Consider the following 13,761-nt stretch of genomic DNA (forward strand, 5'->3'; position numbering starts at 1 on the left):
TGATAGCCATCTCGAGGCGATACAGACTGAACACGGAAAGAAAACAAGGTCTCAAAAGTCGAAAAACATACAACCTATGTGTTTTCCACAAAATTGTCACAAACACTAGGCCAGTTCTCGGTGTCCTTCTGCGAGTTGATGGTATATTCATGACGTTTGATAAAAAACATTTCGGCCAACTCTCGCTTTTTAGTATTATTTTCACGGTGCAACACATCCACACCTGACCAATCGAACTCATGGCCATAGTCCACCCTGTGCTTACTGATAACAGAGTAGTAATCAACATCTTTCTTAACATTCGCCATATGTTCCTTCAACCGGGTCTCGAGGTGTCGCTTGGTTTGGCCAATATAGCACGCGCTGCAATTATTGCAATCGATCTTATACACTACACCGCTTAGATGTGACTGTCGTTAGGGACAATGGTATGCTTATAACAAACGGGTATAGGAAACCGACATTTTCGGGACGATACATGAACTACTTCTCTAATCATCCATCTCAACATAAGATCAGTGTTGTAAAGAGTTTGGTTGACAGAGCTGTTCTGTTGTCGGACTCTCGGTTTCATACCGCTAACTTGAGTTTGGTTCGTGTCATTTTGATTAGCAATTGCTATCCTGCTGGTTTTATTAATAAACACATTAAAAAAAGAATTAAGGAAATTAAATATAAAGAGACTGCGCATCCGGCCTCTGTGAATAATCAGGTTAGCAAAGATACGTTTATAAAGATTCCGTTTGTTAATAACGTGAGTGAAATGATCAAGAAGAGCCTTAACAAATATGGCGTTCGGACTGTTTTTTCGATTTCAAACAAGCTAGATGACATTGTAAAACTTGGTAAGGATAGACTGGATAGCAAATTGTTAAGCGGTGTAGTATATAAGATCGATTGCAATAATTGCAGCGCGTGCTATATTGGCCAAACCAAGCGACACCTCGAGACCCGGTTGAAGGAACATATGGCGAATGTTAAGAAAGATGTTGATTACTACTCTGTTATCAGTAAGCACAGGGTGGACTATGGCCATGAGTTCGATTGGTCAGGTGTGGACGTGTTGCACCGTGAAAATAATACTAAAAAGCGAGAGTTGGCCGAAATGTTTTTTATCAAACGTCATGAATATACCATCAACTCGCAGAAGGACACCGAGAACTGGCCTAGTGTTTGTGACAATTTTGTGGAAAACACATAGGTTGTATGTTTTTCGACTTTTGAGACCTTGTTTTCTTTCCGTGTTCAGTCTGTATCGCCTCGAGATGGCTATCAGTCTGGTTTGTCGTGGCTTCTGTGTCTCTCCTTTGTGAATTTATTGTTAGATGGGTCATGTTCTGCAAGTGAATCCTGGTATTTTAAATGTATCTTTGAAATTAATATTGTTACTTATGTATGCGGTTTCATTTTATAGAATGTGACTTATCGATGTTGAGGATTGCACTTGAAAAGGGACCGTAGATTACGGCCGAAACGTTGTGCAGTGTCGTATTGTAGTGCCAGCTTGGTCACAAATAAATTTCCATTTCTATTTCATCTACTGGCGTTTATTGAAGTTATTGAAGATTAAAGTTTAAAGTTCAAGCTTTAATTTAAATCCACATAGAGTATTCTATCACGTCCCGTTCCTTTGTGACAGAGGTTCAAAAAGTGCCAAAAACAGGTTTTTTTAATTATTTGACCTCATTTTCCTCAAAAACGTGATGTGATGGAACATTTTGGGTTTCAGATTCGTAATCTACGGGAAAAATCCTATCGAAATGACCTCTCATTCCTTTTTTGACATAAAAATGGTCGAAAATTGTTGACCAGTGTTATCATATTAAGCCGGCCTACTGCCAAATGTAAGCGCGCGGCGAGATATGACCGCCCATGAAAGAATATAACCCAGTAAGCAAACTGTCAGCAGATGTATGTCGACAGATTGGCAGCAGATTCAATTAGAATAATGCAACAAATCCGGTACCATCTGTGTCCGCATTAAGATTGTGTTCTGCCAGCAGATCCTGCTAACATGATCTGACAGCAGATTGACAACAGAAACCGAACAGAGCCTGCCGACACAACCTGGCGCCAAGTTGGCGGCAGAAACCGAACAGAACCTACAGACATATCCTGGCACAACTGATAGTCGTGATATTAATTCGTCTATTCGCGTATCTATGCCACGTAATAGTGGTACTAACTGTTCTGATTATCGTAGAATACAATTTAATAGGCTCTGCTTCGTAGGCGTTAATGTACGCGACAATTGTTGCATCTTACATGATAAATCGATCTGTATAATCTTCAACATTGACTACACTGCGCAGATCCTGGTCTATTTCTGCCGCCAGGTTGTCGGCAGGCTCTGTTCGGTTTCTGCCGTCAACCTGGCGCCAGGTTATGTCGGCAGGCTCTGTTCGGTTTCTGTCACCAATCTGCTTCCAACTACACTGCGCAGATCCTGCTCTATTTCTGCCGCCAATCTGCCGCCAGGTTATGTCGGCAGGCTCTGTTCAGTTTCTGCCGCCAATCTGCTGTCAGATCATGTTATAAGCAGGATCTGCTGGCAGAACACAATCTTAATGCGGACACAGATGGTACCGGATTTGTTGCATTATTCTGATTGAATCTGCTGCCAATCTGTCGGCATACTGCTGACAGTGTGCTTACTGGGTGGATTTTGTACCCAATCTGTGGCCTCTCTGCTCACATATTCTGTCGAACAGACATTGACAAAAATCTGTACGCGCAGGTTTGGCTGACTGGGGTATGTATATGGACATATATGGACATATTTGATACATAATTTTATATGTTTCTATATAATTACGTACAGTTTTATATGATATATAAAAAATTTTTTACCGGGATTTACCCAAATGAAACTGTTTTAATATGAGATAATTATTGCTCGAATATGAAGATTATGTAGTGTAATAAAAAGAAAGAAAATACTACTTAAGGTTAAAGAAAAGTTAATACAAATTTATATTACGAATTTTTGTGTATTTAATTTTTATAGAATCTGACTATGGAGGTTAGAGATACGAGGAAGCGTCAACAGTGGAATCGTGAAGATTTGGCGAAGGCTATGGCAGCAGTATTTTTATAAAACTATTTAATAAAGTTTTTTAATTGCAATACTGATTTATTTTGCACTTTTAACACCGATTTCTCGAGGTATCTTATATTAGGAGCACACTTTCTCGATCCTGCGTAAAGCTCTTTTTTCAAATTTTTCTAATTTTCAGAAAAAATAATATTTAAATTAGATTTTTCGGTAATTATTTACCCTTGGTCACCCTCCACCATTGACCTTGACCTTGACATATGTTGTCAAGGTCACCCTTCTGAGTGTCCTTCAAGAGGTTTTAGCCGTCGCTCGTTGTTCGTTAAAAAGTTATTAACAAAAGAAGTTCAGTAGTTTTGAATGGATTTCCGACTTTTCACACGAAGTAAGGACTTGAATTTGACATATATTACAAACGTCACTCCCGAGAATAGTTAAAGAAACTATTCTATATATCAACGATTCCACTGTTTGAAATGATTTTTAAAGCAGTGAATCGTTGATATATAGAATCGTTGATATATAGAATAGTTACAGTTATAGAATAGTTAAAGAAACTATTCTATATATCAACGATTCCACTGCTTGAAATGATTTTTAAAGCAGTGGAATCGTTGATATATAAAATAGTTTCTTTAACTATTTTATAACTTTAACTATTCTCGGGAGTGACGTTTGTAATATATGTCAAATTCAAGTCCTTACTTCGTGTGAAAAGTCGGAAATCCATACAAAACTACTGAACTTATTTTGTTAATAACTTTTTAACGAACAACGAGCGACGACTAAAACCTCTTGAAGGTCACTCAGGAGGGTGATCTTGACAACATATGTCAAGGTCAAGGTCATTGGTGGAGGGTGACCAAGGGTAAATAATTACCCATGATTTGTATATTTGATAATAAAGAATTCAGTCTATTGCAATGGAATTGTATTATGTATATATGTATATATATATATATATTTACAGAACTTCAAAATAATTGTAATAAATTATTACTTTAAAACCAATACCGTATGTGCGTGTGTTGACTAACCGTTTATGTGAAATAAACGCAATAAATAAATGCATACACACATACGGTACTGGTTTTAAAGTAATAATTTATTAGAATTATTTTGATGTTCTGTAAATGTATATACAGGGTGGCCCATTTTAATTTATACAGTCGATTTTTTAAAACACTAAAAGAGATACGAAAAAATGTTTCAGACAAACATGTCACGATTTCGAGGGGGACATAAGATGATACCATTGGTTTGACCTTGAATAGTCGTTTGAAGGTCACGCGAAGTTCACCTTCAATTTCTTAAATCGAAACCCCAACTTTTTATTGCAGATTCTTATTCTCCATCGAAAAGTAAGTAACTTTTGTCTGAAACATTTTTCCGAAAAATGTCATCTTATGTCCTTAAAATGTCCTCAAAACTCATCTTGAAGATCATTTTAAGGACATAAGATGACATTTTTCGGAAAAATGTTTCAGACAAAAGGTACTTACTTTTCGACGGAGAATAAGAATCTGCAATAAAAAGTTGGGGTTTCAATTTAAGAAATTGAAGGTGATTTTCGCGTGACCTTCAAACGACTATTCAAGGTCAAACCAATGGTATCATCTTATGTCCCCCTCGAAATCGTGACATGTCTGTCTGAAACATTTTTTCGTATCTCTTTTAGTTTTTTAAAAAATCGACTGTATAAATTAAAATGGGCCACCCTGCACACACACACACACACACACACACACACACCACACCACGCACCACCCCCCCCACCACCACGCACCACACACACACACACACATACACATAATAAAATAACATTGCAAGACTGAATTCTTTAGTATCAAATATACAAATCATATTACTGTCCCGAAAGCTGCCATTGTATACTATATGGCAGGTTTGAGGACTTAATGAAAATCATACACAGTATTAACGTTTTAAATGCTCATTATGATATGCAGACAATTAATTATATAAGTAATGTCGAAATTAATGTTTGCTAATCTCTATAACAACTTTTCTTTCATCTATTTACTATATGTATCTCTACCGGCTAATTGCGACATGGTATCTAATTACCAGGAATAATGTAATGCGTTAAATATTTTATTAGAATTTAATGTTAATATTTAACATCTCTCATTTAATTACTAAGCAGATCAATCTGTTAGGACATGTAACATTAAATTATATACAATAAAATCTTTAATGCATTTAATTACTCCTCGTAACAATATCATCGTTGCAACATCACATTCATGTATATTTAGAAAATCCATTATCATTTTCCGTATGTAATCTCAAATTGTATTATTCTCTTACTGCTAATAGGACTTAATACGTCTTATAACCTATATATGTAGAACTTAGAATGATGATATTATCATTGCAAGGAATAATTTAAGGAATTACTTGATAAATGTTCGTTCCCTCGTATTTAGGCTTCATATAACAATTAGCCATTACAGATACATATTATAAAATGAAATGAAAGTTGTTAACTTTCATAACGCAGACATTGTGTATGATTTTCATTAAGTCCTCAAACCTACCATACGTTATATAATGGCAGCTTTCGGGACAGTAATACTTTTTACTATTTAATACTAAATAACTGAGTCTGTTGCAATGTAATATTCGGGACTGAATAATGGCTATTAACACGTTTCAGCGATTATTGCAGCTAATTCATCTATAACAAGAAATATGTTAAATTAAACTTACAAGAGGAAGTCTCGGCAGTCTCTAATCACCGATTTCAATGAGGTTTTGTTGGTGGTGATGTAGTTACTCATACTTATATAGTGTCAGAGTCGTAGGACCAAAGCCTTAAAACAATACGGTCGATTACCGTTGGAGAGCAAAATCACGTATACGTGACAGCGACCGTCAAAGCGGCCGTTAAACTTGATGACTATTACGTACTAATTCTCATATGTTAATTATTATTTGGGATAATATAAAAGAAGATAATCTATTGTATATGTATTGTATTGTATGTAGGAATCTCAATGATGATATTTTCAGTACAAGAAACAGTTTAGTGATCAAATTGCTTGAAATGTTCATGATACTTGATAGTCAGACCACCACAATTAGCCGTTACAGATAAATATAATGAATAGGTTAAATAAGCGTTGTTATATAGATTACCGAACATCAATTTCGACATTATTTATATAATTAATTGACTTCATATCATGATAAGCGGTTAGAACGTAGGTATTGTGTATGATTTTCATTAAGTCCTCACAACTACCATATAATATACAATGGCATCTTCCAGGACATTCATATGATTTGTATATTTAATACTAAAGAACTCAGTCTATTATGAACAGTTCACAATTAGTTCAATAGACTGCTTCTTGTAATAAAAATATCATCATTGAGATTCCTACCTCCTACATAAAATACATTATCTTCTTTTATATAATCTCAAATAATAATTAACATATGAGTACTAGTACGTAGTAGTCATGAAGTTAACACTTTGCTGGCCGCTGTCACGTATACGTGATTTCGCTCTCCAGTGCTTATCGAACATAGTGGTTTACAGCTTTGGTCCTACTGTTCTGGCAAAATATAAGTATGAGTGAATACGACGCACTCACAAAACTTTATTGAAATCAGTGATTAGAGACTGTCGAGACTTTCTCTTGTAAGATTAATTTAACGTATTTATAATTTAACATATATTAATTTAACATATTGTTATAGATTCCCCCCTCAGAACCATACAACTTTTGTCTGAAACATTTTTGTCTGCCGTTCTCAGTTTTCGAGATATTTGGCTGGTACGGGGGGTCTGGGACACCCTGTATATACATTGATACATTTATATTAATTTCTTAATTTTGTTAACATGTGATGGAAGGGATTATACAAATGAGTTTATATATAACAATATAAAGACACTTTCTAGGACTTAAATATTTTACTTTGAATATATTAAATAAGAAATATACATATAATACTTATATTTATCAGAACAGTTACTAAAAATCCTTGTTGGGAAGTATATACTGTGACTCATACTATATATACATGGATACATATTAATTTCTTAATTTTGTTAACATGTCCTGGAAAGGATTATACAAATGAGTTTATATATAACAATATAAAGGCACTTTCCAGGACTTAAATATTTAACTTTGAATATATTAAATAAGAAATATTGGGTCGTCCGGAAAGTTCGTGCCGATTTTGAAGGAAAATTCAAAGGCAACATTTTTTTATGTCGATAAATATTTATTGACTTATGTATGCACCGTTTTGTTTCACAACCTTTGTCCATCTTTCATGCAACTGGAAGATTCCATTCTCCCAGAACTTCTTAGGTTTCTCGGCGAAAACTCCTCAAGGTGGTTTTTTATGTCGATCAAAGAGTTGAAGTTCTTGCCGCTAAGAGAATTTTGCAAAGACCTAAATAAGTGAAAGTCTGAAGGTGTAATGTCTGGTGAATACGGTGGGTGAGGTAGCACATCCCAGCCAAACTCCAACAATTTTTGTCGGATAGTCAAAGAAACATGAGGTCTGGCATTGTCCTGATGGAACACGATGTCCTTCCTATTAGCTAATTCTGGACGTTTTTCCTGAATCGCTGTCTTTAATTCGTCCAGTTGCGAGCAGTACTTATCTGCATTTATCGTTTGGTTGTGTGGTAGGAGCTCATAATATAGGATTCCTTTCCAATCCCACCAGATACAGAGCATGACTTTTTTTGGATGAAGGCCGGCTTTCGGAGTGGTTAATGCTGGTTCATTTCGCTTACCCCAGGATCTTTTTCGTTCTACATTGTTGTAAATGATCCATTTTTCGTCACCCGTCACTAATTGCTTAAAAAATGGTACGTTTTCGTTGCGTTTGTACAGCGAGTCGCAGATGGAAATGCGATCCATTAAATTTTTTCGGCCAAATTATGCGGAACCCATACATCATAGCGACTTACGTAACCAAGCTTCACTACATGATCGCGGACAGTGGTTTTCGATAATTTTCAGTATCTCTGCTAATTCACGTGTCGTGTAGCGCGGGTTATTCTCGATCAGTATCTTGATTTGGTCATCATCAGTAGTAGAGGGTCTGCCCGAGCGTTCTTGGTCTTTAAGGTTAAAATCACCAGCTCTAAACTTAGCGAACCACTTACGTACGGTTCTTTCAGCTAAAGCGCCTTCTCCGTAAACAGAACATATCGAATTTGTTGCTTGTGAGGCAGTTTTGCCTTTCCGGTAATAGAAAAGCATCAAGTGTCTAAAATGTTCTTTGTTTTCTTCCATCTTCAAAAGAGTACAAAACTGACACGAATCAATTTATCTCAAACAACTTTTTTCCTAAAGATGCGTTGAAATGTCACCTTTAAGCATATGTATATAAATCGTATGTTTTCAATAACATTGATATATTCAGACATGTTCCAACGCCATCTATTAAAAATCGGCACGAACTTTCCGGACGACCCAATATATATATAAACCTTATATTAATCAGAACCGTTAGTAAAACTCCTTGTTGAGAAATATATACTGTGACTCATAATATATATACATTGATACATAAATATTTCTTAATTTTGTTAACATGTCCTGGAAAGAGCCATTATACAAATGAGTTTATATATATAAACAGTATATATCACAAGGTACATTTCGAGACAATTCTGTTTTATGTCCAAAGGTAGTTTTCAGGACGTCCTGAAAACTATCATTAGATAAATAATTTTTTTCGGGACAGTCCTGAAAACCAACAAAAGTCCTGGAAACTGCCTTTGCGTCGTACAAAATGTTCCGATAACTACCTCAGGACATACATATAAGATTATATTTTTAAAATAACACATATACATTAAATAGTGTCAAGCCGCCGTTGCGTAGGTCGTGAATAACGAATAAACAAATAATCGATTAACAAATGTAGGAAATAATAGAATAATACTTCATTCGAATAGTATGGAGAACTATATATTCGGATGACGAATAAGGAAAATCGACGACTAACGAATAAACAAATGCGAGTAAAATTTTATTTATTATCCGTTATTCGAATAAAAATTTCTCAACTCTGCATACGAGGCGATCAATTACCATCGTCGATAAATTCGGAAATAAACCATGTGGGCATGCGGTAGTCCCCGTTTTTGAAACTCAATAACGAGAACGTGGGCGATGACTTTACCCAAAACATGCTTTTTGCAGATGTCTGAGAGTAGCTCTTTGAGTTTAAGGTGAAAAACTCGGGCAACTATGTCAGGCCGATGCTCCACTTTCTGCCACGATTCCAAATTTTCCACGATCTCTTTCCACTTTGAATTGCACGTCATGGTGATAAAGAGATCGGGCTTCCCAAATTTCCTTACAATAGACATGGCATCCTGTTGAAATAAACCATCAGATGGGTTATTTCAACAAAAACAACCCTTCTGTGGCTGTTGAAGCTGCTGTGTGTAGGGATTCCACTCTGATGGCTTGGTTCAAGCTGAATCAATCCGACATCAGTGCCAGGCGGTACAGCTACACCGAAATACCGGAGCATTACGTCTTCAACCGGACAGATGACTGGTGTGCACGCAAGCGAGGGGGCGAGTATGTCATCGGTCGAATGTACGCAGTAAGCATATAAGACGAGGAACGTTACTACCTACGTTTGCTGCTTTTGCACGTTAGGGAGGCGACGTCGTTTGAAGATCTGCGAACCTTTGACGGCGTAACATGCGATTCTTTCAAAGAAACAACAAAGCGCAGAGACTTGGTCCAGGACGATTCGGTTTGGGAAAACACTCTGACGGATGCAGTTGCTCTGAGCATGCCGTATCAGTTTCGGCAGCTCTTTGCCTACATCTGCGTCATGGGAAGTCCTGTAGATCCAGTTAAGCTATGGGTAACGTTCCTCGACTCATTCGTCGAAGACTTCAGCAAGCGCCATGGTGATCATTCGGACGACTGCCAGAATTGCGAAAATCTGGCTTTGCGAGAGGTTCAAGAAATATATATTTTGCACGGCAAGAAGTGTCAGGATTTCGGACTCCGCAACCCACCGACAAACATGCTAGACAGTTTCCATGACCTGTTCATTCAGCGAGATGAAGAGACGGAGGGTGAACGTCTTATGTCTACGCTGAATCCGGAACAGAAGCACGCGTTTGACTCGGTCATGGCTGCGGTTTACACAGACTCCTCTCCGGGTAATTGTTTCTATCTTGATGGCCCAAGTGGCAGTGGGAAAACCCATCTGTACAAAACTCTGCTAAGCGTGGTGCGAGGAAAGGGCGACACGGTGCTGCCAGTTGCTTCTACCGGAATCGCCGTTACCCTTCTGAAAGGTGGGCGAACGTATCATTCACAGTTTAAGTTACCGATCCCATTGGTCGAAACATTCACGTCCAACATGCGTCTGATTTCGATTGATGCAACACTCATCAAGGAAGCGCAGCTGATAATATGGGACGAAGCAACTATGGCACCGTGTCACGCTTTGAATACTGTTGACAAATTGCTGAAGGACATCATGGGTAACCAGCGACCCTTCGGTGACAAAGTGGTTCTGCTTGGTGGCGACTTCCGGCAGTGTTTGCTCGTGGTGCCTCATGGTCATCAAGCAGCAATTGTCGAAGCATGCATAAAATTAGCCCCCTCTGGAAAAATTTCAAACAACTCAAACTTAAAAACAACATGCGTGCCTTAGATCCCCTGTTCAGCCATTGGTTAATTCAGTTAGGTAACGGCGAACTAACCAATTCTTTCGGCCTAGACAGAGATGTCATCGAAATTCCTTCAAATTTACTTGCCTCAGACTCTATTGTAACGGACATTTTCGGAGACAAACTCACCCCCAGCACAGTTTCAACTTTTTCCAACAGAGCTATCCTTCGTCCCCGAAACGAAGACGCGAATGCCATCAACAAACAAGTTTTCCCCATTTTAGAAGGAGAAGCCCACTGCTACCTGAGCACAGACTCCGTTGATTGCGACGATGAACAGGAAAGGAACAATTACCCGGTCGAATTTTTGAACAGCCTCACGCCGCTTGAAATGCCACCCCACAAGCTAAATTTTAAAGTTGGTGCCATTATTATATTGCTGCGTAATCTGAACACCAAGCGTGGCCTCTGTAATGGCACCCGGTTTGTCGTTCAGTATCTAAAGAACCTGATCATCGCGGAAGTGATAACTGGTTCGTAAAAGGGGCAGCAGTGCTTCATCCCTCGAATCGACTTGGCCCCAGTCGATCCCGATATCCCGTTTGTCTTTCGACGTCGCCAGTTTCCTGTGAGGCTTGCCTTTTCCATGACGATTAACAAGTCTCAGGGTCAAACATTGGATAAGGTCGGGATTTATCTGCCTACTCCAGTATTCAGTCACGGCCAGCTGTACGTCGCTCTGTCGAGGACAACCAGTTACGCAAACCTGAAAGTGTGCATTGTAAATTCTTCGCAGCAGGGTCAGTTAGTGAAAAAGTCAAGCCGGCAATTTACAAAAATTACTGTTTACAATATTTTTTAATTTCACATTTGCCACCATTTCCTCAATTGCTAATACATTTGCCCAGGTGTAGGCATCCCGTTGCACGGAGCCCTTTACAATCTGGGATGTCTGCACCTTGGTGCACCATTCTAATTAACAGAGAACTACAGATGCACGCACGGCATACCCAAACGCAGCCGAACCATTACGCTAAACTTAACCGGTTCACTGGTAGACCGAAATCAACGTTTTGTGCTAAAATTGGTGAAAGCTTATCTATAAGGGGTTTTTTGGGTCACTGACCTAGTTTCCACCGTGGATTAAATTCGCTCCTAGTGCGATGTAGAACCAAATTTAAGGCGATGGAAACGTGACTGATGGTGCTCATTTCACTCCCGCTTCGATCCACTAGTTGCACCGAAGTAGAAGCGAACTGATACGAAGTTTCGTCAGTGGAAACGATTGAAAGTAAGTAGTGCCAACCTCTACGTTATTTAGAACAGAACCTTTCATTATTCAACACACATATCGTACGGACACAGGTATCGGACAAAAGTGAAAATGGAAAATAAACGCGATATTTGGACATACGACGAAACTGTGACATTAGGGTACAGCGGGGCAATTTGAATAGCGGGGAAATTTGAATAATAGTAAGCATTTACGAGAATTTCAGAGAAACATAAGACGCCATGTTTAATGTTTGAGGTTAGCAACAAAGAAGATACTGTGGTCTAGATATTCATATAAGTTTCAAAGTATATCTGTGAATCTGAAGGTCTGTGAAACATTTTACATTAAGCAAGGTAGGCAGAGAAATTCTGTTTTATTGTAGTTTATAAGAATATATTCTGCTGTCTTAAGCTTTTATGAAATCTACGTAAAAGCTATGAAAACAATATAACCTAAAACTGTTTCCCACATATATTAGCGATCATTACGTTGACTAATGGCGCAGTTTGTTGAGTTGTTGTAGTACTGTATTACGATATTTTTATATTGACGTACAGGGAAATTTGGATAATTCTTTATGGGGCAATTTGGATAACGCATTCAGTTCCCTACTATTTATATTATAGCTATTTTTAGACACATTTCATTATTTCAGATGGTGAGACATTATAAAAAAAATAATACTCGACTGAATTGGAGTAAAAAGAGCTGCAAAGCATGGTATCATGAGCGATGCGTTGGAGCCGAAGGGAGAAAACAGTTTATTTGTAGTCGTTGTACATGAGTTTTTGATACAGGGTATTCCATGGAAAGTTGCTGAAACTAATCAGCTGTCATTTTTAAACGTATGCAGTTATTGAAAAAATAAAAATTGCGTTGGAAAGAGGAAAGTCTGCAGTTTTTAATGGGTATAAATAAAATTTAGCAAAATGTTTGTATATCAGTTTATTTTATTAATGAAAAATATGCTAATAATCAAGTAAGCTAATGATAAATATTTTCAAAGTGTGCACCATCTGAATTTGTACAAAAATCAATTCTTTTACGAAAACTTGTGAAAACTTTTTCTAACATGTCGTCTTTAATGTTGCTGACGACCTTTTTAATAGCTACTACTAAATCTGACACTGTTTCTGGATTTCCGGCATAACAATGGTCCTTAATGTATCCCCAAAGAAAGAAGTCACATGGATTTAAATCCGGCGAGTACGGTGGCCATTCTAGCCCCCCCTGGGCAAATTTGGGGTATCCCAGACCGATGACTCGATTGCCATAAACTTTATGGATTGTTTCGAAGACCTCCTGGGTTCGATGTGGTGTCGCTCCATCCCGCATGAAATGAAATCCTCTGACCAGGCCTCTTTTTTTGCATGAGGGAAGAATTGTGTTTCGAGAAGCTACTTGTAACTTTCACCAGTGACTGTTGATTCGAAGAATTGCAGATAAATTCCTTTTACCGAGATCGCAGCCCATGCTGTTATTTTTTGTAGATGTAAAGGTTTAGCCAGGGAAATGTTGGAATTTTCCGACCCCCACAATCTAATTTTGTTTATTAACATAGCCATTTAGCCAGAAATGTGCTTCGTCCGTGTAAATTATCAATTTTGCATCAAGTTCTCCATCTTCAAACATTCCATTTATCGTCTTGCAGAATTCCACACGTTTCGTCATAGCGCGTTTGGTTAGCAATTGATGCGATGTTATTTTATAGGGATGCATTTTCAGGAAATGTTTTAAAATCCTGTGTAACGTTGTTTTGGATATTTCAAGAGCTTGGGCAGCTTT

The 13,761-nt window shown here is 37.8% G+C and overlaps 1 protein-coding gene across 1 annotated transcript; it reads left to right on the plus strand.

Annotated features, from left to right (window-relative positions):
• Nucleotides 1–308: 308 nt before the first annotated feature.
• LOC105278626 lies at nucleotides 309–11,241 on the plus strand. The gene is made up of 6 exons (XM_026970758.1): nucleotides 309–342; nucleotides 405–592; nucleotides 824–1,171; nucleotides 9,425–9,621; nucleotides 9,727–10,649; nucleotides 10,745–11,241. The coding sequence occupies exons 1-6, from the start codon at nucleotides 309–311 to the stop codon at nucleotides 11,239–11,241; spliced, it is 2,187 nt and encodes a 728-aa protein (XP_026826559.1).
• The last annotated feature ends 2,520 nt before the right edge of the window (nucleotides 11,242–13,761 follow it).

Source organism: Ooceraea biroi, chromosome 6 (assembly GCF_003672135.1).
Source record: "Ooceraea biroi isolate clonal line C1 chromosome 6, Obir_v5.4, whole genome shotgun sequence".
Taxonomy (NCBI): domain Eukaryota; kingdom Metazoa; phylum Arthropoda; class Insecta; order Hymenoptera; family Formicidae; genus Ooceraea; species Ooceraea biroi.

Coding starts and splice junctions, on each gene's coding strand:
- LOC105278626 (XM_026970758.1), top strand. CDS start 309: ATGTTCCTTCAACCGGGTCTCGAGGTGTCGCTTG. Junction 593..823: donor ATACCGCTAACTTGAGTTTG/GTTCGTGTCATT, acceptor ATTTCAAACAAG/CTAGATGACATTGTAAAACT. Junction 1,172..9,424: donor ACACCGAGAACTGGCCTAGT/GTTTGTGACAAT, acceptor TCCTTACAATAG/ACATGGCATCCTGTTGAAAT.